At 37.4% G+C, this 24,102-nt stretch overlaps 1 protein-coding gene across 2 annotated transcripts in view; it reads right to left on the minus strand.

Annotated features, from left to right (window-relative positions):
* Nucleotides 1–1,442: 1,442 nt before the first annotated feature.
* LOC306852647 (carbonic anhydrase-related protein 10-like) overlaps nucleotides 1,443–24,102 on the minus strand; it is a 196,152-nt gene continuing 173,492 nt past the window's right edge. The window contains exons 7-11 of one of the 2 annotated variants that reach the window (XM_079389647.1): nucleotides 19,600–19,695; nucleotides 15,022–15,094; nucleotides 7,066–7,220; nucleotides 6,113–6,287; nucleotides 1,443–2,283 (exon numbers count right to left, since the gene is read on the minus strand). In XM_079389647.1, the coding sequence (XP_079245773.1) occupies nucleotides 2,261–2,283; nucleotides 6,113–6,287; nucleotides 7,066–7,220; nucleotides 15,022–15,094; nucleotides 19,600–19,695 (522 nt within the window). In that variant the 3' untranslated portion in view covers nucleotides 1,443–2,260. The remainder of the gene's footprint in view (nucleotides 2,284–6,112; nucleotides 6,288–7,065; nucleotides 7,221–15,021; nucleotides 15,095–19,599; nucleotides 19,696–24,102) is intronic. The other variant, XM_079389648.1, reaches the window with a different exon arrangement.

Genomic DNA, 24,102 nt, shown 5'->3' on the forward strand with positions numbered 1-24,102 from the left:
GGCCATGAAGCTCTTTAGGGCCACAGTTTTCAAGTAAGCCTAACGCTATACTACCAAAAAGAAATTGTCTGGCAACACTTTTCCATATTTATGAGAGGGAATGCATGTGACTTTCTTGACCCTAATACTTGTTTTCATTGGATTACAAATCAAGGATGACTAGCAACGATTGTCTTCAGGAGAAGCTGAGTGGCAACCATGAGAGAGCACATTCTCTCAAAGACTGACAGATCTCAAAGAGTGTACCAGTCACCTGCAGGCACTGGGAATCACAATGAGAAGCTGGATGTCTTTTAAGATGTGATTTAAAAAAAATAGCTATGTAGAAAGGAAAGAGAGCACATAGAGGAAGAAAACCATGACTGAATTACAGCAAGAAACGTACTGGGTGAAAATCTTATGTAAAAAAAAAAATCAATAAACTTCTCAGAAAATATCGCTATGCAAAGAACTCTAATGTTCCCAAAATAAACAGTTCATTTATAAATAAATAAATATATATAATTTCTTAGTTCTCATTTCTGAAATATAACGGACATATTATTGATAGATTTTGTGCGAATTACAACCTAAGAGACATCTCTTAACATGATAGTTGTTATTGACATTCAAAATGATTGTTATTATTGGTTGTTATAGATGATTGTCCAGGAAATGCCATCTGACAACATCCACTGTCTTTTATGCCTTCGAGCATCTGGACATTTGTGTCTCCATGGACTTTTACTAAAAGTCTTAAATCACTTCATGCAACAAATGCTGCACTTAAATTCCCTGAGAGCCAAAGAACTTTTCATTGCCTTATTAAATATTATTAATATCCTATGAACATCTGAGTGCCTCCTCCTCAGGTTTGTGATATTTGTAGTCCTTGGCAGTAGCAGTTATCACAGAGAGGAAACGTGAGTGTGCTCCACTGAGATATACTGTGTGGGAGGTGTTTGAGTCCGGGGGTGATTATTTGTCAGGAGTAAAACACAGGGAGTATTTATCTATCAGTTGGTTTAATTCTGTTTCTTCCACTGCAGGTCTGATAGAAAAATGGCCACAATAACCATGAGTGCTTGCTGTTGAAACTTTCTGCCTCTCGTTATCTTTTTATTAGCCATCTATGAGGTACATACGAGATAAAATACTAGAATCACAGGCCGTGTTTTTCCTCACACCAGGGTTAAAACAGGAGGTATGCTTCATTGATTGAGATATAATTAAACCAAAAGGTGGTGTGGGGGGATCAATGCGGCTTTCTCTTGCTGATGGCAACGAAGTCCACAGCAAATCAACTCTGCAGTGTTTCTTGAAGCAGCTTCAGCCCCATTAAACACGCATTAGAAATCATCTCACCAACAAAAATATAATGCTTTTTAAACCAGCTGATTCAAGTGAAAAATGAAACGAATCGCCTTTAAACAGCTCCTAAGACATTCACACCAAACCCCATGCAAATGTATGCTTTTCTTTTTTTGAGGATATTTAATGCTTATGTAAAACTAATTCATTTTACATGGGCAGCCAAAGACATTGAAAAATATTTACAAAAATTTACTTTCCAAACACATTTATTGGGCCGATAACATTAATCAAACACAGTGTATGACCATTGTAAACAATGAAACAGAAAAAAAGGCATCAGCTCTGCTCCAGAAAGTGCGCCAAGCGTAAAATACTCAATTGTTTTTCACTTATTTTTCCCTCTGATATTTTTTTAACATTTATTTGTATCTTTACATATTCATTTTCAGCATGAATAATTTTATTTACAAGGCCAAGACACTTTTTTTTCACAGAAATCACCCCATAGTCGTCTTTATGATTTTGTTTAGTCTTGACAATAAACCTGCAAGGCTGCCTCTCCACAGCGTGAGCGAGAATAAAGATTGAGAATGCAGTTATGTTTCAAAAATGTTTCTTATTGGTAGGGTGGTTCATTGTCAATACAAAGGCTAAAAACATTCAGTTCCATTTGTGAAGAGCCTATGAAATAAATGTTGTTTTTTTGTTAGTGTTTTCCCCCAAAAAGGTATCAAAACATTTGTGTAGTTATAACTGTATGTCACTAGTTTTGATTGGATGTATGAAATTGGATCTCTTTGCCATGGGTGCAAAGTTTCTTCTTGCTGGGGTTTGTTTTTTTTCTTTACAATATCATGACTGTATCTGGCAGGACATATGTCAGTCTTCATTCTGTACTGATCCATGAGCATTTCTCTTCGTTATTTTTCATGTTGTTAGTGTTCTTGGGCTGGTCTGCATTCTGGCTCTATTTCAGCAGCCATTCGTTCACTGTAAGAAAAATACAATATTATGATGTTATTATCATGCTTCACTGTACTTCACTGATCACAGATTGAGATGACCTTTTCTGAATAACCCATCACCTTATTGGTTTATGCAAAAAAGGACTAAAATATGAACAACATGTTCTAGGACAAAAATCAGAAGCTAAAATCACTTCAAGTTTGTTAATTGGATGAAGAACACACATTCACTTATCTGAACATTATCCTATTCGCATAAAACTACATGAATTTTAACCCTACATTTAATGTCCAACAAGAAAGATTTTAGCAAAATGTATAGGCAGAATAGCACTGTGTAGTCAGACTCATTGCACACTCATTTACTGAAGTCTGTGAGGTTTAACAGAGACTCGCTTGTTCTTTTCAGGACAAGACTTTTTTTTTTCTCAGTCACTTTTGGTACAATTCTCAGATCCCAACTGAAATTCTCAAAACTACTTGTTCAACCTCCACATCATTTAGTCATTCGTGCACATCATAAAAGCAAATTCTCATACTTTAACATATTGCCAATGCTTTGGTACATTATGTACAATTGACTGCTGTTTCCTACATTATTAATTGCTTATGTCATGTTAATGAAAATATTATATTTGTTGTGTTGAATTGTCAATGGTTCAATCAAATGGTTGTCCTAAACTGTCAAGCATATTTTCTATACATTCATATTATACTTGTTTTTGGAAATGTATCCTGAATTACACAGGTGAATCTTGAATTTCACTAATGAAGTGTTAGATCACACAGTTCTCTAAAATAGCTCAGAGGTGCATCAAACAAACCTTCAATTATAAAGCATATGTACTGAGCACAACACAATGTTATAATTTCTAACATGTCTGTGTATTTCTTGTATGACGTAGTACTTTAATTTAGGGGTGGCTCGATACCACTTCTTCAGAACCGATATCGATCCGATACCAGGGCAGTTTCTTTTATGGTTATGTTTACATGCATAATTTTTGGTTCAATCGGACTGATTTTTTTCTGATTGATGAATCTGAATGTAGTGTTTACATGAACACTAAATAACGTGATCAGGTTGATGTGTGCGTTTGTCACAGGCTTCAAATCGGAATTGATTTTTTTTTTTTGACATACGCACAACTGCACAAATATAGAGTTTCTCACTGTTTGCACATAACCACTGTCCTACACGGTTTCTTTGTTTTTAACAGCAGAATTAATATTTATCCATTTCTGGATAAATAGGCCTATACATATAAACCGCAGTGCCATACTGCTTATATTTATCACGCAGAAAAATGGGGTTTGCCTGTGGATGGGAATCTGAAACAAGGACTGGTGGGAGGTTGTCCTGCTCCACTTTACAGTTGCTGAGTGAAAGGAGAGTTTTATAATGACAGGACACACATTTATACAACACTTTATTCAAAAGGAAGAACCACTGCAAGATAAAGTCCTTTTATGCAAAACCATTTATCTTTATTTACAGATCAAGTGTAATATTAGGAACATTTAATAATCTGTGGAACAGCTTCAGAACACTAGAAATATAGTGCATGAAAACTTTGTTGTTTAATAATGTGTTTGTGGGGGGCTTAACAATAACACAATAGTATACGCACGATATCGGATTTGGATTGGCCTCGTCTGACCGATACTCGATCCGGCAGAAAATGCCAATATTGGAGCGATACGATACTGAATATGGGATCGGCGCACCCCTACTTTAATTTGTTTTCCAGACCACCAGTTAAAGAGTAACTGTCCAGTCTCTTGCAATCTAGCAATCAATATCACAGTAATGTGTAAATTTGTACTGTTGAAATTGCTATGCCATACAGAAAAAGAGCAGCATTGTACATTTTCAATCATGAAAACCTGAGCCATAGTTCAGGAAATACAGACTACACTTTTATTGACAACATGGTTAAGCATTTGACTATCTTGTATCTTGTTTGTGAACAATGACACATGGGCTTGTCATTCTGATGGCACTGGTGTCTCCATTGACAAATGCTTCTGATAGATGAACCAAGAATTATGAGCAAGTTACAGGCTTTTGCAGGTAATCGATTGTGTGTGGCTGTTTGTACAAATTGTTTTGAGAAATGCACTTACTGGTTTGCAGATGTTAAGGATGATTTGAGAAATTGTAAACGGGGCAAGTAAAGCATGTCTCATCTTTAGGACAACTTGGATTGTACAGTTTTCCCTTAAAGGGATAGTTCACCCAAAAATGAAGATTCTGTCATTAATAACTCGCCCTCATGTCGTTCCAAACACGTAAGACCTCTCTTCAACCCAGACCTCTCAATATTTTTGTTTTCTTTGCACACAAAAATGATTCCAGCTTGATTAAAATTACGGTTGAATCCCTGATGTCACATGGACTATTTTACCAATGTCCTTGCTACGTTTCTGGACCTTGATCGTGCTAGTAACCTTGCTGTCTATGGGAGGGTCAGAGAGCTCTCGGATTTTATCAAAAATATCTTAATTTGTGTTCTGAAGATGATCGAAAGTCTTATGGGGTTGGAACTATATGAGGGTGAGTAATTAATGACAATTTTCATTTTTTGGTAAACTATTCCTCCTTTGATGCATGCAAAATCAAACTATCAATATACACAGTATTGTCTCACTACGTTTGAAAATCACCAATATTGGACTTTTATTTTTCAAGCTCTAGCTCCTGTTCTGTAAGATCTGTATTCGTGTTCATTGTGCAGTTTCCCAGAATTACAATTTTCTCTTGCACTCTGAATATCACCACCTCAAGCTAAAATTTAACATTCAATTAGCCTGCAGACACCTCACTGTGCTAGCAACAAAGGATGTGTCTCCCTGGTTAAGATACATGACCTCAGATGCCTAACCAACACTAATTAAATGCCTCTATCTGTTCCTTCTCCAAGATATTTACATCTTTTAACAACTCAAATGTAATAAAAGGAAGGAACCTTTTTTTATTGCTCATTTACCCGCTGGGGTGGTAAATCCAACCTCTCGAACAAGTGCCGCACGACTCTGATTCATCACTTCACTACTGTATCGAGAGTACAAGAGAATTCTCCATAATGAAATTTTGCGATAAGAACAGGCTCAATATAAGAGCCGCTTTTTCCTTGTACATGTTGCTTTAGAGCTGAAACAATTTACAACAACATCTCAGGCATTCTGGTAGAAGCACAAACGCATCTTAAGATGACAACCAGCGAGTTTATTTTAAATATAAAATCACTTCTATATATATATGACACATTTAAGGAAAAGGGTAATTATAAATTTGTTTTGAGGGTAAATATTTGCTCAAACTACTGCATAATTCATTTTACTCATCTAATATGTACAAAATGCTTGTTTACTTGCATGTGCTCATGTTTTTGAGTGTTGTATAACAGTACAATATACCTTAAATCACATTAGCTCTATCATGAAACCTAGTGAGCAATCTGGTTGCCAACTGCCTACCTAGGCAGCGTCACGGATCCTCATAAATGTTTTAAGAAGGTGTTGCAATTATTTCTTTTGAATAAACAAGCATAGCTTGTCTTTACAAATCACCAAATACTTAAAAATGTGATACATGAGGAGAATAAAGGAAAAGTCATTTATTATTGATGCACCTTTTCAAGTCGGCTGGAAACTAAACTGTAACCTTTACTCTGTAATTTCAGCAAACCTGTTCATTATGACCAACAGTGTTATTCTGCCTTGGAGCCAGCGTTGTTTTGGAGAAGTAAATGATGAAAGCTGTAGAAACACTTTTGGTTTGTCATAGGCTGGTTTAGTCTCTAACTCAAAGCGGGCTGAGCTATCACAGGAGGAAGCACAGAGATACTGACCTCGGTACTGTAACTTCTGTGCCCTTTTGTTGGGGCAGTCCTTGCCCTGCATGGTGAAGTTGATGTTGGTGCGGATACAGCGGTTGTTCAGAGGCTGTACTGGGCGCACATTGTCACTCATGCTGAGGAATATCTGCGATGGCTGGTTCTGACTTAGCAGTCGCATGGAGTGCATCTGTATAGACGACACAGGCAGAGCAGACATTTTATATCGACTCTCTGATGGCAGGTCAGGCAATTATCGCACAGTCAATCCAATCCTAACAGAACCGTATCAAAAAGCATCTGGGGAGCTACGTGAGAGTGTCATTCAAGAACAGATTATATTACATGTCCTCAAAACAGTGTATCTGCAGGTTCAAAAGTGACACATTCTGCCTTTTAAGAAGCATGCTGTTAGCTGAAGCCATAAAAATGGATTCTTGGATCAAGTAAACAACGCTGAAAGATTTACTTAATCATTCTGTTTGTTTGTTTACTTGGTATTCTGGAGTTTTTACAACTTTCAGTAACTCAACTAATGCAGCTTGTCTGTTATAATAATGTTTTTTAAGTCTTCAAGCAGAACATGGATTAATGCATTTTTTATTTTTTTATTTTGTTGTTCAGTCTCATTTCCTACCAGCATGCACTTGGCATGAATAATTAATATGGTAGCATTGTGTGACTCTTTTCCAGTTTTATTTGCACTGTTGTTGTCTTAGGATGTCTGGGCGAGTAGTTATTACTCTTGTCATGTTTCATGCAGTCTTTTTTGTCTCTATAGCATTTTAAGTTATTTCACAAGATTTGTCTCGATTTATAGTAGTAGACTGATAGCCATATAACCTTAGGTTCTTAAAACAAAGTATTTCATACAACTACTTTATTAACATAAAATAATTTAGCAAATGAATTTAACAAAAACGTATCTCCATTTTTAAGTTTTACAAATACCTCATTTATTTATTTACCTGCATCTTTGTGACGTAAATTGGCTTGTTCATCAGAATCCACGTTGCGGTCTCGTAGCATGGTGGGATTGTCATAGAGCCTTCATAAGTGATAAAACTTGCTGTCTCTGGATAAACGTCCTCAATGTTTAGCCCCGAGAGAAGGTACGCATCATCTACACAAAAAGAGCGAAGAAAGTGTTGCTTATCAATTAAAACTCATCTAGACAACCAATTCGCAAACATGATTTTAGTAATATAAATAGTGCACTTTCCAGCTAAGTCTTCATCCAAAGTCAAAATTCAATAAATTTAAGTAACAAAAGAATGTCTTGAAATTATGAAACAGAAAGCAACAATAGTAACCAAACAATTCTTTATCTTTTCTTGTCAACAGTTCTTTTCAGGATTTATGCATTGCCTTTGATTTGTTGGATGAGTGGTGACAGCACATGTTATTTTGACTTCACAATAGCAGGCCGACATGAGATAATGTGGCACTGAATTTGAGGAACAGCAATATTGAACCCACCTTCACTGACAACAGACAAGTAATAGGTTCCGACTCACATCAGCCAGAGGAAATAGTTCGTTATTCTCCTTCTATCCCATTGATTACTACTCTATCTCGATCTCCCCGCATGTTTGCCATTCCACCGGCGTCATCGTGCAGAATTTTGATAGCTTTGGTGGCATAAATAATTCCTTTTGGTTGTGGAGGAGGGGGATACTTTGAAAAATACATGCGCTAGCTCCACTGCCGCTGCAGCAAGGGCTGGTAGTAGTGCGTTTCCAAAGATTCAAGCGGGTTGGGGGTGTACGGGGTGGTTTGCTTTGACAGCTGTCAAAGCCTACGCTCCTCTCCCTACTCCTGGCTGTGCTGTCGAGTCCTCCCTGAGCTCAGCTAGCCTGCGGTCATGCACCGCTGCGGCCTGAGAGACACGCACCGGACACCAGGGGTCAGAACATTTGATCTATTCATCCACTCTTTTCCCACCCCTATAAATTAAATTATGAAGGCCTTTTTTCAAATGTCCCTCTGGTGAGTTAAAGAATAATGCCATGGAACATTTCCACTAGAGCATTTTGGCCCAGGCCCGACGGGCCCTGACTTTTTTACGCCTCTAGGGCCGGGCTTCGGGCCAATTTTCACATCATAGTTCAGAGGCGGGCCGGGCATCGGGCCTGTTTTGGGTTTCTCTCTATTTTATATTGTAGACATCTATCGATTAGCGATGAAAAAAATTGCCGCGCTGGTGGAAACAACACAAGACCGTGCCGTGACTGAGAGCAGCTCGATGGTGTTTAGTGTTTAGTGAGCAGCAGCAGGTGTGCAAGTGACTTCAGCGCAGATGAATAGTTCTGCATTCAAATGCATGCAATAGGCTAAAGCTTGCTGCAAAACCCCAGCAAACATAACCATGAATGTGTATGCGGGAAATAGTAAGGAGATATTTGAATTATTTACTAATAAACTAATGTTTTCTGAGTCTGTGTCGCAACGATGAAGTTGCTGATCCTGACTCGCCGTCTCCTCATTAGACGCGCCTTTAGAGAGAAACATGCATCTTTATTGATTATGATTATGATTATAATAAAATTGTTTTTGTTTTCAATTTTTTTTATTTCGTTAAGTGATAATTTAAAGCTTTCTATGGATATATTTATCATGTCTGTGAGGCATGTATTCGCTCAGCTTCGGTTCATTTTTGTGAAGCGCTCCTGTTCAAGACGGCAGAAAGCGCATCATGTTTTTTTTCTTTGTTTTATAAAAGAATACCTTTTGTTGGTATTGTGAGTGCACACAAATACAAGTAGACCCTTTACAGGTCCGAATAATGTATTAGTCTTATCAAAAAAAAAGAAAAAAGACAGCGTAGGGTATTTTAATTTGTTTCCACTGAAAAGAATCCAAGTGTTTGCGCTGGTGCCTCCATGTCCTGCAGAGCGCGCTTTAGCTTCCACTCTCCGCACAAACTTATAGGTTAGCGCACATTATTATTATAGTGCAGGTTTAACGTTTAAACATTGTTATATGCTTGAACTGTTTTAGTATATCTATAGATTTTATTTTAGGCAAGTCGTGATATGAGAAGGCTAAATTGATCAAACATAGGCTATGATCAGCTCATGCAGCTGACCGCTTGGTTGTTACTTTAAAATAAACAAAAACTTATAGTCTATTTAACGAACAAAAATGCTCCAAACGTTTTTCTAAATTAACTTAATAAAAAAACAAAACGAAATATCATAATTTTGCCATTACACACAAAACTGAACTATTTTAATAGCCGAAACAGTAGTATAAACTGTTTTAGGAGAAGGGGGAAAAAAAGACGGGCTCGGGTCGGATAAGATGTCGGATGTGGGCCGGGCTAGGGCCTAAATTTGAGGCCCGTGCAGGGCTCTAATTTCCACTACACTGCATGTCAGCTTCGGCCATGAAATATTCCCAAACTAAAAAGTGGTTTGAGTTCTCAAGGCTGAATACATTTGCTGCTCAACACCTTTAATTGCACAAGTCTTGTGCCTTCAGACTGCTGCTGTCAATCAATAATTAGCATGAAGGTTTGGTATGAATTGCAGAACAATGCAGTCCATTACAAAACAGCCTATCAGAAGAGTTTCTCTGCAGCTGATGAGCGTAAAACTAATAACACATTGTCATATCTAATGCTTCAACCACTGTGAGGTTTATGGTTTTTCTTTAGAAACTTTACAGATTTGTCATAATATGCAATTATAAATGTCAAATGTATTTTTGTAGGTCAACCTGGAAGTAGAGACCTGCACTCCCGTGGGACCCAATGCAACAGGGTGCGGTGCGGGACAACTCTTGATGTGCGAGTGCGGGCGCAGACGGTAAGAGACTTGTGTGTGCGCGGGATGCGGGATAATAAAATTATTTGCGGGACTCCCGCAAAATAGAAATGATCTAAACATAAAATGTCTAAAACACAAATTATTTATCTTTTGCACAAAAGCAAAAGGAACAACTAATATTAACATTAAAATGATTAACAAGCTAGGCAGAATTTCTATTTATAACATGTGTTTAAAGGGTTGTGCAATATAGCCAATCACAGACTCAGCTGTTGATTTCTGGAATGCAATGGCCAGTCAGAGGTGACTCACAGTGCTGAAATTGCATGCTCACGAATAGTCTCATTTCAATACACGAAGTGTAGACATTGTGAAAGATTCATTGTGCATATGTTCACTGTGTTATAACAGAGCTTAATGAGATCGCGATGAACTGAGATGTCAGCTTTTAGTGATAATAAAGGAAGCGCTGCTCGCATTTTGCCATGCCTTACCATGCTAGAAGCAGCCCATGGTTGCTTTTCTGTTAAAAATAACAGTGGTTTGTGAATGTTGATGCTTAGCCTAAATAACAAATATTTTATCGGGAGCGTTTATGCAGGGATGTTGTGGAGCTTAGTAGGGCTGCACGATTATGACAAATCATAATTATCGATTATTCCCTTTAGATTGTAATTGCGATTATTAATAACGATTATTTTGAGCAGATTTATGCCATTGTTTGAAGCTGCATGCCATATTTCTATATAAAATACATATTTAAAAATAGGCTGAAAACACTGTTCCTGAACTTTTGATTTCTATAGCATTGAGCCTCAAATGTCAACTATACATTGGTTTGGTTTCTTCTTTAAACAAAAAAAGGTAAAATTATGCATGGTATAATAATGTTATACTAAAATAAAAAATGGTTTATTAAAGCTATATATTTAATTTACAATTAAACAGTCAAAATGTCAAATTACAGTAACATTTTACAATATAATTTATATTATCAGGGCTCCAGACTAATATTCGAGAGCAGTGGCACCAGCACCTGATTTGGTAGCACGGAACATGTAATATTACAAGTTTTGTCTCTTAGAAATGCACACTAACAGGAGCTCGAGTTGGGATGCAGATGTACATTTGACAGTACCATTGTGAAAACTGTAACAGCCTCATCTTTTATACATAACCAAAAGTACAGCACCTCATTACCATGGTAAAAATGTAGCCTAACTATATGGTTTCTATGGTGTTTGCATTGAAAAACAGTAGCCTAAAGACATTGTCAATAACAAATGCACATCAACTGATAGAATAATTAACAAAATAATGTGATTATATTCTATTACTCCTGTATTTAGTATATTAATAATATAATAATACTCAATATGAATATCCTACTTTTCTGTCACCGTACCATTGTTACCGTTAGTGCTACTACAGTAAAAGGATGGTAAATGTGGGTGATTTGTGGATTGAAACGTCTTCTAACTGGATCGTTGTTGCACTGTTTCTGCTGCTTTCTGCATCAGTGTTGATGAGAATAACAGCTCCGATTTATTTGGCATTAAACTAGTTTAAATTAAAGAGACGTGATTTGTCCTGGAGAACTCTGCGCTGAACTCGAGTGCTTCTTACTGGATTTCACAGCGTTGTTTAGTGCTTGATTGCGACTGGTCACTGTAATAAACGCATTCGCTATAAAATCGCGCTGCGCTGTTTTCATTTGAGGCGAGCAGATAAAAGGTGAGTGCAGTTCAAACCATTTTGTTCCACTTTTGACACGTTTGGCGTTTTATATCTATCATGCACAACAGAGTGACAACAACTATCACTTAGACAAAGTCATTTATCCAGTGTGTTTGAGTTTGTTAAACCCGGCGCCACAAACACCTCAAGCACACAGAATAATGCAAGTGGGCATTTTTAATTGTTTATTTTTTGTAATCGCAGCTTTGAATGATTATGTAATCGTGGCATCCATAATCATAATCACGCTTAGAAATTCGATTAATTGTGCAGCCCTAGAGCTTAGATGTTACAGAACCATTTCATGTAAATTTCTTCGATGTACAAAAAAAAAAAAATCTATATAGATTACTTTTATGTGGGCTTTTGTGGGCAGGAGCGGGACAAAACATGAATGTCGTGGGCGGGAGTGGGACCAGATAAGATATATTTCTGCGGGAGCGGGAGGGCGGGCGCGTGACTGAAAAATCCGTCCCACACAGGTCTCTACCTGGAAGTTAGCATCACCCTGGTTCCCTGTTGGATCTTTCCATTGGGTTTTGGTTTATTGCAGGAAATCTTCCCAAATTAACTAATTTTATAAATTTTGATGCTTAGGGCCAGATTTACTTAACGGTGCAAATTAGCGTTTGAGCGCAATTCCATAAAAGTGCTGATGGGAGGGGAAAATTCTGTGGATGATTTAGCAACAATGTGCACATTAAAGAACACATTATTTCCATAATGATAGTAAATTACCACTTGCTTTAAGATGATTTTGTGGAGGGCATTATATAATACTAGTAATTTGACGAGCACAAACGCTATTGAATTGCTTCGCGTGATTAATTTTATTACTCTCCTCCCATAAATTTGGCGTCTGAAAGGGAAACTCCTACAAATGCATATTCATTTATGTCAGGTGCAAAAGTAACTGTGTCCACACCTTTTCAGTGTTAATTCTTCACTGCGTGTTTTTAGTAAATCCTGACAGTACTATTTTAACACCAAAATATGGTTTGCGCTGGTGCAAGATGGCCCTAAATCGCCCAAAGTGAAAATCTGAAGTTAGAATTGAAGTAAAAAGTTAAGGCTATAGATGAACCACCATGTCATGACTTGAATGTCACAAAATCACAACTCCTAATCTTTCAAAAACTTTAAAATCTACAGGTTGAAATAGATGTCAAGCGGTCAACAAAATACAATGTCATGTTCAATTAGAAGTCATTTTTTGGTGTATCTGACTCAAATGAAAATTTGCCATCACAGGATTAAATTTAATTTTAAAATATATTAAAATAATTAAATCAAATAAATGAAGCCGGGTGAGCAGAAGAGACTTCTTTAAAACATCTACAGGTCCTTCTCAAAAAATTAGCATATTGTGATAAAGTTAATTATTTTCTGTAATGTACTGATAAACATTAGACTTTCATATATTTTAGATTCATTACAACACAACTGAAGTAGTTCAAGCCTTTTATTGTTTTAATATTGATGATTTTGGCATACAGCTCATGAAAACCCAAAATTCCTATCTCAAAAAATTAGCATATCATGAAAAGGTTCTCTAAACGAGCTATTAACCTAATCATCTGAATCAACTAATTAACTCTAAACACCTGCAAAAGATTCCTGAGGCTTTTAAAAACTCCCAGCCTGGTTCATTACTCAAAACCGCAATCATGGGTAAGACTGCCGACCTGACTGCTGTCCAGAAGGCCATCATTGACACCCTCAAGCAAGAGGGTAAGACACAGAAAGAAATTTCTGAACGAATAGGCTGTTCCCAGAGTGCTGTATCAAGGCACCTCAGTGGGAAGTCTGTGGGAAGGAAAAGGTGTGGCAGAAAACGCAGCACAACGAGAAGAGGCGACCGGACCCTGAGGAAGATTGTGGAGAAGGACCGATTCCAGACCTTGGGGGACCTGCGGAAGCAGTGGACTGAGTCTGGAGTAGAAACATCCAGAGCCACCGTGTACAGGCGTGTGCAGGAAATGGGCTACAGGTGCCACATTCCCCAGGTCAAGCCACTTTTGAACCAGAAACAGCGGCAGAAGCGCCTGACCTGGGCTACAGAGAAGCAGCACTGGACTGTTGCTCAGTGGTCCAAAGTACTTTTTTCGGATGAAAGCAAATTTTGCATGTCATTCGGAAATCAAGGTGCCAGAGTCTGGAGGAAGACTGGGGAGAGGGAAATGCCAAAATGCCTGAAGTCCAGTGTCAAGTACCCACAGTCAGTGATGCTGGTGTTGGTCCACTGTGTTTTATCAAGGGCAGGGTCAATGCAGCTAGCTATCAGGAGATTTTGGAGCACTTCATGCTTCCATCTGCTGAAAAGCTTTATGGAGATGAAGATTTCATTTTTCAGCACGACCTGGCACCTGCTCACAGTGCCAAAACCACTGGTAAATGGTTTACTGACCATGGTATTACTGTGCTCAATTGGCCTGCCAACTCTCCTGACCTGAACCCCATAGAGAATCTGTGGGATATTGTGAAGAGAAAGTTGAGAGACGCAAGACCCAACACTCTGGATGAGCTTAAGGCCGCTATCGAAGCATCCTGGGCCTCCATAACACCTCCGCAGTGCCACAGGCTGATTGCCTCCATGCCACGCCGCATTGAAGCAGTCATTTCTGCAAAAGGATTCCCGACCAAGTATTGAGTGCATAACTGAACATAATTATTTGAAGGTTGACTTTTTTTTGTATTAAAAACACTTTTCTTTTATTGGTCGGATGAAATATGCTAATTTTTTGAGATTTTCATGAGTTGGAATTTTGGGTTTTCATGAGCTATATGCCAAAATCATCAATATTAAAACAATAAAAGGCTTGAACTACTTCAGTTGTGTTGTAATGAATCTAAAATATATGAAAGTCTAATGTTTATCAGTACATTACCGAAAATAATGAACTTTATCACAATATGCTAATTTTTTGAGAAGGACCTGTATATAAAAAACTTAAAGACCCCAAAATTTTGAATGACTATGTGGTTAAATTTCATTATATAAATAGGGATTTGACATTTGTAACCTCTTAGTGCACAATATTGTGTCTGAATGTACTCAATTCACCTCAATCTTGCCTACGTGATATTCACTACGCAGTAAATGAGTCAGCAGGTTTGGACTCGTGAATACATAACATTCCTCTGTCATTTTTCTCATGATCCTCGTGAGTCAGCACCACCTCGAGATGTCATGATAAACATAAGCAGACTCAATATCTCCAGTTTTCCTCACCGACAGCTACCCTCAGATCTCATGGAGATGCTTACATCATTTCTCTAGCAGCTGAAGCAGCTACACCTGATATCGACTATGCTGTCTGGATAAACTGATATGATTTCATCACTTGCAAAATGTCATTTAAAAACCAAATTGGATTTAGTGTCAAATAGTTAACAATATAATATTTTTCCACTTACTCTTATATGTTATTCTTGTGATGGTGTCTCTGTTCAACATCCGATTCAGAAATGAATTTGAAGTCTCGAATATCTGAAATGGAACAGATGTCAAGGGAGGAAAGACAGAACAGTGAAAAACAGATGAGAAGGACAGAATGATAGACAGGAGAGGAGAAAAGGAGGAGAAAGAGGGTCGTGGGAAAGTAAAAAAAGAAGCAAATTATTAGTGACAACTTTATTTCTAAAAGGCAGACAAACCTGACTGAGAAAATTAAATGACACCTGATAGAATAATTTATGACACACTGACATGTTTGCCAAGAAAAGTTCTTCAAAAATTATGGCTGCTTTTAGCAAGTAAAAGAGCATGAATGGAGCTGACGAGATACAGTTACCGTGCTTTTCTTTGATTCCACTTTCCTTGCTAATTTGAAACGCTTTCAGTCTGAACGATTAAAAGAAATGTGCTTTGAGACTACACCACAAATCACTTCTCTTTTGACCTCATTCAGCGAACAGTAAAGTCTGAGGCTTAAAAGTCTTAGTCGCATCATTTCGAGACTTTCTGTTATAGAACCTGTGGCTATGGCTAGCCATTATCTCTACCAAAAAATAATTAGGCTTGACTACAGTGCATGAAAAAAGAATAGCTTTTACTTTCCCTCACAATCAATATACTAAGAATAACATCTTTGCTTTCATAGAAGTAGCTATTTATATAGCAAACAAAATGGCGGGCTTCTCTTCAGCCTTCTCCATTTTATGCTTGTCCCTCCATTGACCGTTCATTGGTTTAGGATCCTTTGTGTTCATACTATTTAGACTCAGATGGGAATCCCTCCCAGAGGTGTGACGCCATAAGTGGGAACACAGCATGGGGTTCGTCAGAAAATGGCTTTGTGTGACTCGTATCACAGAGAAGAAAAGTGCAGGAAAATCGGAGTGAAGTCTCAATGTTATCATTGAGATCACTGACAGGGGAGGGCAGTGACCGTAGTAAAGTATTACTGAATAATATCAAACACAGTGAGTGAGAAATTAACCTGAAAATAGAAGAATATAGAGACCTAAAATTGGGCTCTTAAGAGAAATGGCTCAAATCATACAGAAAATATGCTTTTTAAAATTTATTTCAAATGTTGTCAAACATATCCTAATAAAAAATTTGTGCTAAAATACCACAGTTAAAACATTTAATAATAATAAAAAATAAAAGACAATAAACAATTATACTTAAATGTATATAAAAGAAAATATATATTTATATTATGTATATTTATTATTAATTTATATTATGTCCTGGCAGAGTGAAAAATATACCTCTCTAATAAAGCCTAATTGCCATATCCCTACTTTTTATCAGCAGCATCAGAAACCATCATCCAAATTGGGAAGAACATGTTTGAGAATTGGAACACAAGCAAAACAAACATTTTTGATATGCAAAAATATGGTTATGTCAACACTATTAGCTGTCAAACCTGTCAGCCTTTCTTTAATGGATAGAGCTAGAGTTTGAATGTGTTCTCAAATCATTTTCGATTGCTATAATCGGTCAAATCCACATATTTGATATGACATTTGTAACGTCTACCGGAGAGGTGGAGTCTGCCCGGATGAAAGAGAAGGCAAGAGAAGTAAAACTCGAGGCAAACAGAGATTCGTTCCACGAGCCTTTATAGTTGTTCGCACAGCATACTCTTCTCACATACATGTAAAAGAGCGAGTACATGAAGAGGGAAATGAAACACTCCGGCAACGAAACAAATAAAAAGAAAAGAAGTTAGACAATAGGTTACGTAATGTGGTGGTTAGCAGTAGAGCGACCACCTGTCTTCTTACGCTCAACTCTCTCTCTGCGCGTGCTCCGCTCCATAACCATTACAGCAGACACAGTTTTAAAGGCACATTAACATTCGTGTCATGAGCACCATATACAACCACCATTAGGTGGCCGTTACACATTCGTATGTACAGTGTTGGCACATAATGAATGATCCCAAAGTGCTTAATTGTATGTTAAATGTAAATACACCAAAATATTGTTAATATAGTGTTTGATGGTAGCACAGATATCTAACTGTATCTGTATAGTATATGGAGAATGTCCCTATCGGGTTTTGTTGAACATTCTGTATATTACTGAGCATGAATTAGGCATCTTCCATATCGACAGACACCAGAGGTGACTGGACCAGACTCACGTCCAGGGCAAAAAGGACTAAGCTTGCCAATGACACTAGATGGGTTAATTATCTTAGCTTGAACTCTTGTCCTGAGGGAATCTCTGCAGTCATGTCTACTCTCAGTCCTTTAATAAAGCAGGGGAAAGTTATCATAACCTTGTCCTTCGAGAATGACCGAGAGATGCACACTTAGTTTGCCTGTTGTCTGCTAATTGCATAGCTAATTGTTTCAGTCTCTTCCTCTGTCTGTCTATCCATCCATCCATCCATCCATCCATCCATCCATTCTAATGAATGAATGTACAAATTCAAATTGAGAAATAAATTCATCACACTATTCATCAAAGAATCAGGGGTGCAAACTTGTCACCTTTCGGCGAAATTCGCCGTTTTCACATTGAAATAGGTCATTCACGTGAATCATGTAGATCTGTAATAAAAAAAAAAATTGGGGTGGGTCGGGGTCGTTGTATCTGCGAGTCATCTGTGTCACGTCACCTGTAGCGTTTCTTTCCCCTGTTGGCTTACTCTGCCTCTGATTGGCTTACCTTAATGTTCTTTCCCTCATCCAACAAATCTCAATCCTGAAGCCTAAAGGCCAAAGTATACCTCGTTTTTATGAGGTTATAAGAAAAGGTAGGATATGGATTTAATTGTGAACTGTTAGGCCTGCCAGCCCGATCTCACGGCAATTCGTACATATTTTACGAGGTGGCTAATTCTGATTTTATGATTGATCATGCTACATGCCACAGCATTCGAGTCCACACGCATCCAACTAGAAGTGACAGCCTGGTGAATAATTACAAACAGGAAGGAAAAAAAAATATATATATTTTTAAAGGTTATTTACGATTATGTATTGCTGCCAAGGTGTCTAGTCTTTACAGTGCTTGGTTATATGGAGCTGTTTGGTAGTTCGCAATCTAATTCTTTTGTCTACACCGTAATTAAAATGCGGCAGACTTTAATGGATAGTAAAAAAAAAAGGCAGAACACTGTATAACTCCAAGTTGGCACCGTAACTTCATATTGACGCACGGGTAAACAAAGGCAGAACGCCGTAACTAATTTTGAGCATTCCAAACAAAGCGAAAGAGCCGTTACTGGTGTTATGCAGTGTTCTGCCTTGGTTTCTCTGGGGCTTTTTGAAGTTACGGTTGAGACAACCCATTATTTTCTTATGTACATGATAAATGATGTCTTGAATGTCCCAGAAATATCTAACTAATTTTCGACAGAAATCGAAGTTACGGTCTTTTGCCTTTGCACAGCAGTAGGTATAGGCAGGTGGGAGGAGTTGGATCTGGATCCAACCACGCCCCCTGGATCTTGTAGGCTGCAGCGAGACGCTTCTCGTAAATTATGGTGTTCCAGCTTAAATGGTGATTACCGCGTGAGGCTGTTTTTTTTTTTTTTGCATGAGATTGCTGTTGCGATCGATATGAAGATCGTAAGTTACATAATCGCTACATTAGAAGTCATTTGAGAACTGTTCGACCTACAAGTAAACATAGCGTTTAATGAACAGTAATATTAGTATCACTCAGCTCAAGTGGAGGGAGCGCTAGGAGTCAGCCTGTAACAGCCTCTTTCAAGACGGAGAAACAAGTTTCGTCAGCTGCTTCAAAAATTTGAGTGCTGAAATGAAGATTTACAGTGGTTTATTTGCCCTGACTAAGTTTATGTAACATCTTAACAACAATCCTTGTTGATTGTAGACCGTACTTGTCGCTCAAATGTCTTTTAATCATATAAAGGTGTTTTTCTTTGAATGGTGCGCTGCAAAAAAATTCTAGTCCAAATATCTAAAAATTCTTAAATCAAGAAGTATTTTCTAAACAAGTAAAAATTGTCTTGTTTTCAGAAAAAAAAAAGTGTCAAAATTGAGTTTTTCCTTAAAACAAGCAAAATAATCAGCAAATGGGGTAAGCAAAAATAATCTTATTTCTAACCGAAAAAACAAGGTTATTTTGACTTTTTTTTCTGGGGAAAAAAAAATTATTTGATTTTAGAAACAAGACCAAAATTGTAAGAAAAGCATTTTTTTGCAGTGTGTAACATTTTCTTCCTGTAAAACAAGAAATGTAATGGCTTGTACTCCTGTAATGACTTGCCATTGTGTGTGAAATGTGCTATATGAATTAACTTGCCTTTATCTACATTGACATTTAACTAGTTTAGGGTGTTAGTTTAGTTTGTCACCTTTTTCACCCCTGACGAGTTTGCACCCCTCTAAGAATACTTAAAAATGTATTGTGTGTATATATAACATTTACGTCAGTCTGTTTTCACGCAACTGTGAAGTGGACAGTAGAGATTATCTGAGATTACACAATTAAAATATTGCTTAAAATACTTTGTTTCTGTGCTTTCACTTTCAGTTGTTGAGTGTATGATCATTACTCACCTTCATAAATATAGACACTATCACCAAGCCATTTGGACTCTTAGCAGCTTCTGTGTAGTTTGTGTACAGCTCATGGTTGTAATGTATAAGCTGAACCTGTGTAAAGACAAAACGGCCATTAGTTGGTTTTGACTGTTTAAAAAAAATGCTTCCCTACTTCGCAATATTCTCACAATCAAGGATAAAATGGTGTCGTCATAAGTACACGGCACAGGGAAACTCGTACAAGTACTGTTTTTGCTCTTTTTCCCTACAAAAAAGATTGTTGTTCATATCAAGTAAGTGTCAGCTTTGCAGGTGTTGAGATATTGGGTCCAAATTTCTCTTGGAGTTTATGAAATATGAAAGCATAAGTGGGAATAATTACTGATTTATAATACTTTGCATGGTAATTACCGAAAATTCAGCTTTCACAGTGCGGATTTAATTTTACAACCTGTTTTCACCTCAAATATGAAAAAATAAATGTGTGACGGTTTGAATGAGCTGAGAGTCAGTTTGGAGAACAGCCTGAGTTTTTGTCATTACAGATGGCTCTGAATCACAATCACAGGTAAACAGCTGCTTCTGTCTTTTTTTGAAAAATGTCTGTCAAATTTAAATTCGAATTCATTGTGAAGCTCTGCTAATCTTGCTCCGGTGAATCGCTTGAGCGCACACTGTCCCTGTGAAAGAGCTTTAAAACTTAGGCAGTTTAGATAGGTGAAGAGGACACAATTTCTTCTCCGTGAACTCCACAGAAAGAAAGCAGAGCCAAGAAATGTACAGATTACCTTGAGCAGAGAACAATTATTGTAAAGTATTTTTTTCTAATGGAAAAAGTCTCGTTCAAGGTCTTATCCCACCACAAAACACAGTAAACAATTTGAGGACCGCTGTAGAGTTGCTGGGAGTGGCGTCGTACATCCTTTTTTTTTTTTTTTTTTTTTTGCTAAGAACGAAGGAATCGATTATTTACCAAGCCCTGTTTAGTCTGCTGTGTTTTTTTTAAATAAATTAAAAACTGTATGGCTGATAGTAATTATGAAATATGCAAAAGGGGAGCCAGGGAGTGACAGATCGTCTATAAACTTAATCAAGTGTGGAGGAATGCGATTACAGAGTGAATGATAATTTGATTAGATTTTTTCTTTTTGTGCGGGAAGCCATTTCTTTCCCTCAACTCTCTAACCAGAGCGAGTCTGAAACGATTCAACCCCAAACTTTTACACTCAACCGACATCATAGACTTTCTAAGAAGTCACATTATACGTGCGAAAAACTGCTCCGCTTATCTCACCGGATCTATTGGTTCTGTGAATTTTGCAGATTGTGGAAAGGTGTCGAACAGTAGCAGGAAATGTTCAGCGCATCATTTCACACAGACGGATCTGTCAGACCGCGAGAGGAGAAGTGTCTCTGCTATGACGGGAGACAGCTTATGCCTCTGGTGGGTCCCCTGACAAGCTCTTTATTGTGTGATAGCTGGCTTAGACCTACCATGGACGAAATATGAAGACAGCAAGTCGAAAGCAAAAAAGAGGGGTGGACAGTGCTAACAGGGCAAATGAAAAGCAGTCGCCTGGAACCGCCATCCAATAGCGGATGAATCGAAGCGTGCACTCAAAGCAAATAAACGGAAGCCCGAGAGTAGGGAGAATAATCCTATTTGATTACGTTAAGATGTCCTGTGAAGAAGCAGGCTAACATGACCAGTTTCCGTTTACAGCATGGCATCTGAACGTAAGGTTTTTAGTAGAATGGGACGTGATGGAGAGGGCTGTTATGCAATTTATATAATATAATATAAAAATTAGTTATGGTAGACGTTTGATGATTTCCAATTTTCTGTTGTACTTTTTAGATGGCACTTTGCTATATTTAGGACATATGAAAATGGGATTTTAATGAGCAAATATACTGTGGCATCTAAGCTCTGAACAGTGATGGTAATGTGTTATTTTGCTACCATTGATAATTAGAAATTAATGAAAGGGTGAGAAAGGGATCTAAAACAGAAGTGTGGGATGTTAGACTTGTGCAAGTCAGTGGATTTTTTTGTTTATCATTCCAAAGAAAAACTCTTTTTAATGTTTATGCATTTGATTGTTCGGTTTATATATATATTTGCAAACTTGTTAAAAAGTCAGAGACTGTATCTGCACATCCACACATTTATGTCTATAGATTATGATATTATGTGGTAATTGCATCATTGCATAATGATTTCTATGTAGTTGTGATTTGTGCATTTGAGATGTATGAAAACAATTTAAAGGGGTAGTTTTTCAAAATATTTTAAAGGGATAGTTCACCCAAAAATGAAAATTCTGTCATTAATTACTCACCCTCATGTCGCTCCAAACCCGTAAGACCTTCGTTCATCTTCAGAACACAAAATTAAGATATTTTTGATGAAATCCGAGAGCTTTCTGACCCTGCATAGACAGCAATGCAACTGACACGTTCAAGGCCCAGAAAGTTACTAAGGTCATTATTAAAATAGTCCATGTGACATCAGTGATTCAACCGTAATGTTATTAGGATACTTTTTGTGCACAAAGAAAACAAAAATAATGACTTTATTCAACAATTTCTTCTCTTCTGTGTCAGTCTTCGACACGCGTTCACGAGAGGACCATGACGTGCATGTGATGCTGCTGACGCAGGATTCTCATTTTGTGTTCAGAAGATGAACGAAGGTCTTACGGGTTTGGAGAGACACCTGGGTGAGTAATTAATAACAGAATTTTCACTTTTGGGTGAACTATCCCTTTAATACACCTATAATGACGGCTAAAATCTAAACATATATTCCTGCAAAATGATTACTTGGTTTATTGAGAGACACTGAAGCATGTGAAATGGAGACATAACACAGACAAACACAGACAAATCTTTGTGAAAATCTTTCAGTTGTTTGTGCATGCTAGAAAGTATCTAAAATGCAGTACACTGTTTATTTGCTGTTGGTTTTTCCCTCAAAGGGGAAATAAAGAGAGGGAATCCACCTAGGTAAGTCCGTAAAAAAACTCCTTGAATATTTTAGCACTCATTTCATCACTTGTTTCATTTTCAGCTTGTGAGTGAGACTGCCCATCTTGTATCTGGGAGAACGAGGCATGTATGAAGTCAGAGGTGTTGCAAAGCATCCGCTGAGAGGCAACTTCCCTCTGGGTACCGTGAGCATCAGTCAAACAATCTTTGAGACAAGAAAAAGGCAGCCTTGTTGAATGTTACGGAGACAGACATTCAAATACATCTTAAAAGCTTGGCTGCATTTGAATGCAAAACAGTCACTGGTTGGGCATGTGTTTGTCATTTTAAGTGGTAATATTCTTCCTCTCTATTCTCTTTTCAAGGACAGGCACAGTCCCGGCTCATTTGGTTTAATTTACATTCTCAGATGTTTTTTAAACCAGTGTTAATTTTGACAGCCATTTTTGATTTTGTCTTAGTCTTCATCTTCAGATGAAAATACATTCTTGTCTTAGTCACATTTTTGTCTTTCATAGTTTTAGCCGACGAAAAGTAATTGCATTTTTGTCAACTTTTAGTCAAACTGCAATTACCAACATTACTTTTGGTAGCCATTTTATATGCAGTCTTTAGTCAAAAATAGTCATAATTTTTTTCTCTTTAGACCAATACAATTCTGAGAAATTTGAATCAAGGTAACAGGCTGTTTAGAAATTATACTCAGTAGCACTTGTGCAATTTTACATATCCCTTTTCCTTAGTTAGTTAGCCTATATGCTGTGATGTCTGCTAATTTATAAGGTAGGATCATACATTAAGGATAGATAAGTGTTATTATAGTTCAAGAATCAAGTAAAAAATAGCTGTTGTGGAAAACAGCATTTATTTGAAACTTCAAATAAAAGTGCAACGAACGAACACACGTTCAAACGCAGTCAGTGCAATGGCTGATGAACATATTCCTGAGTCTGACATATCACTCTGCCAGTGCATTCAAGAGGACAGTACTTTATCATTCTGTTCATTCAAGTACAGTATTTTTAAACATAATGTGATAAAACCATTAAGGCTGTACGTATTTGGAAGAAAAATAACATTTTAAATCTTTAACACAAAGTTACAGGCTCAGAGAGCCTTTTATTAACAAATTTAGGTTTGTTAAACCTTCCTTTATATACCCTACATGGATCAAAAATGTGCCAGTGAAAAGTTATTGGCAGAGGTAATAATTTGCAAAAAATTACTTTAACACAACACTTTAAACACTTGCTTTAAAATCTTCTGCTACCTACAAATAAAAAAAGTTGAAACTGAAAGTGCCAACAAGATAAACGTGGCCTAACATCAGCACAAAGGTGACATCTTAAAGCAAACTAGGACACCGATTAATTTTTAGAAAAGTGCTTCTTTCCAAAATCAACCTGGCTCGATTTCGACGGCCCTGACTCAGGTCACCTGTGATACTGAAAACTCTTTCAGCAAATGCCTGAGATGCAGGTACAGCGAGAAGGTCTTGGGCCAGGGGTTTTAGAAGCTGATAGGTAG

This window comes from Barbus barbus (assembly GCF_936440315.1).
Source record: "Barbus barbus genome assembly, chromosome: 32".
In the NCBI taxonomy this organism is placed as follows: domain Eukaryota; kingdom Metazoa; phylum Chordata; class Actinopteri; order Cypriniformes; family Cyprinidae; genus Barbus; species Barbus barbus.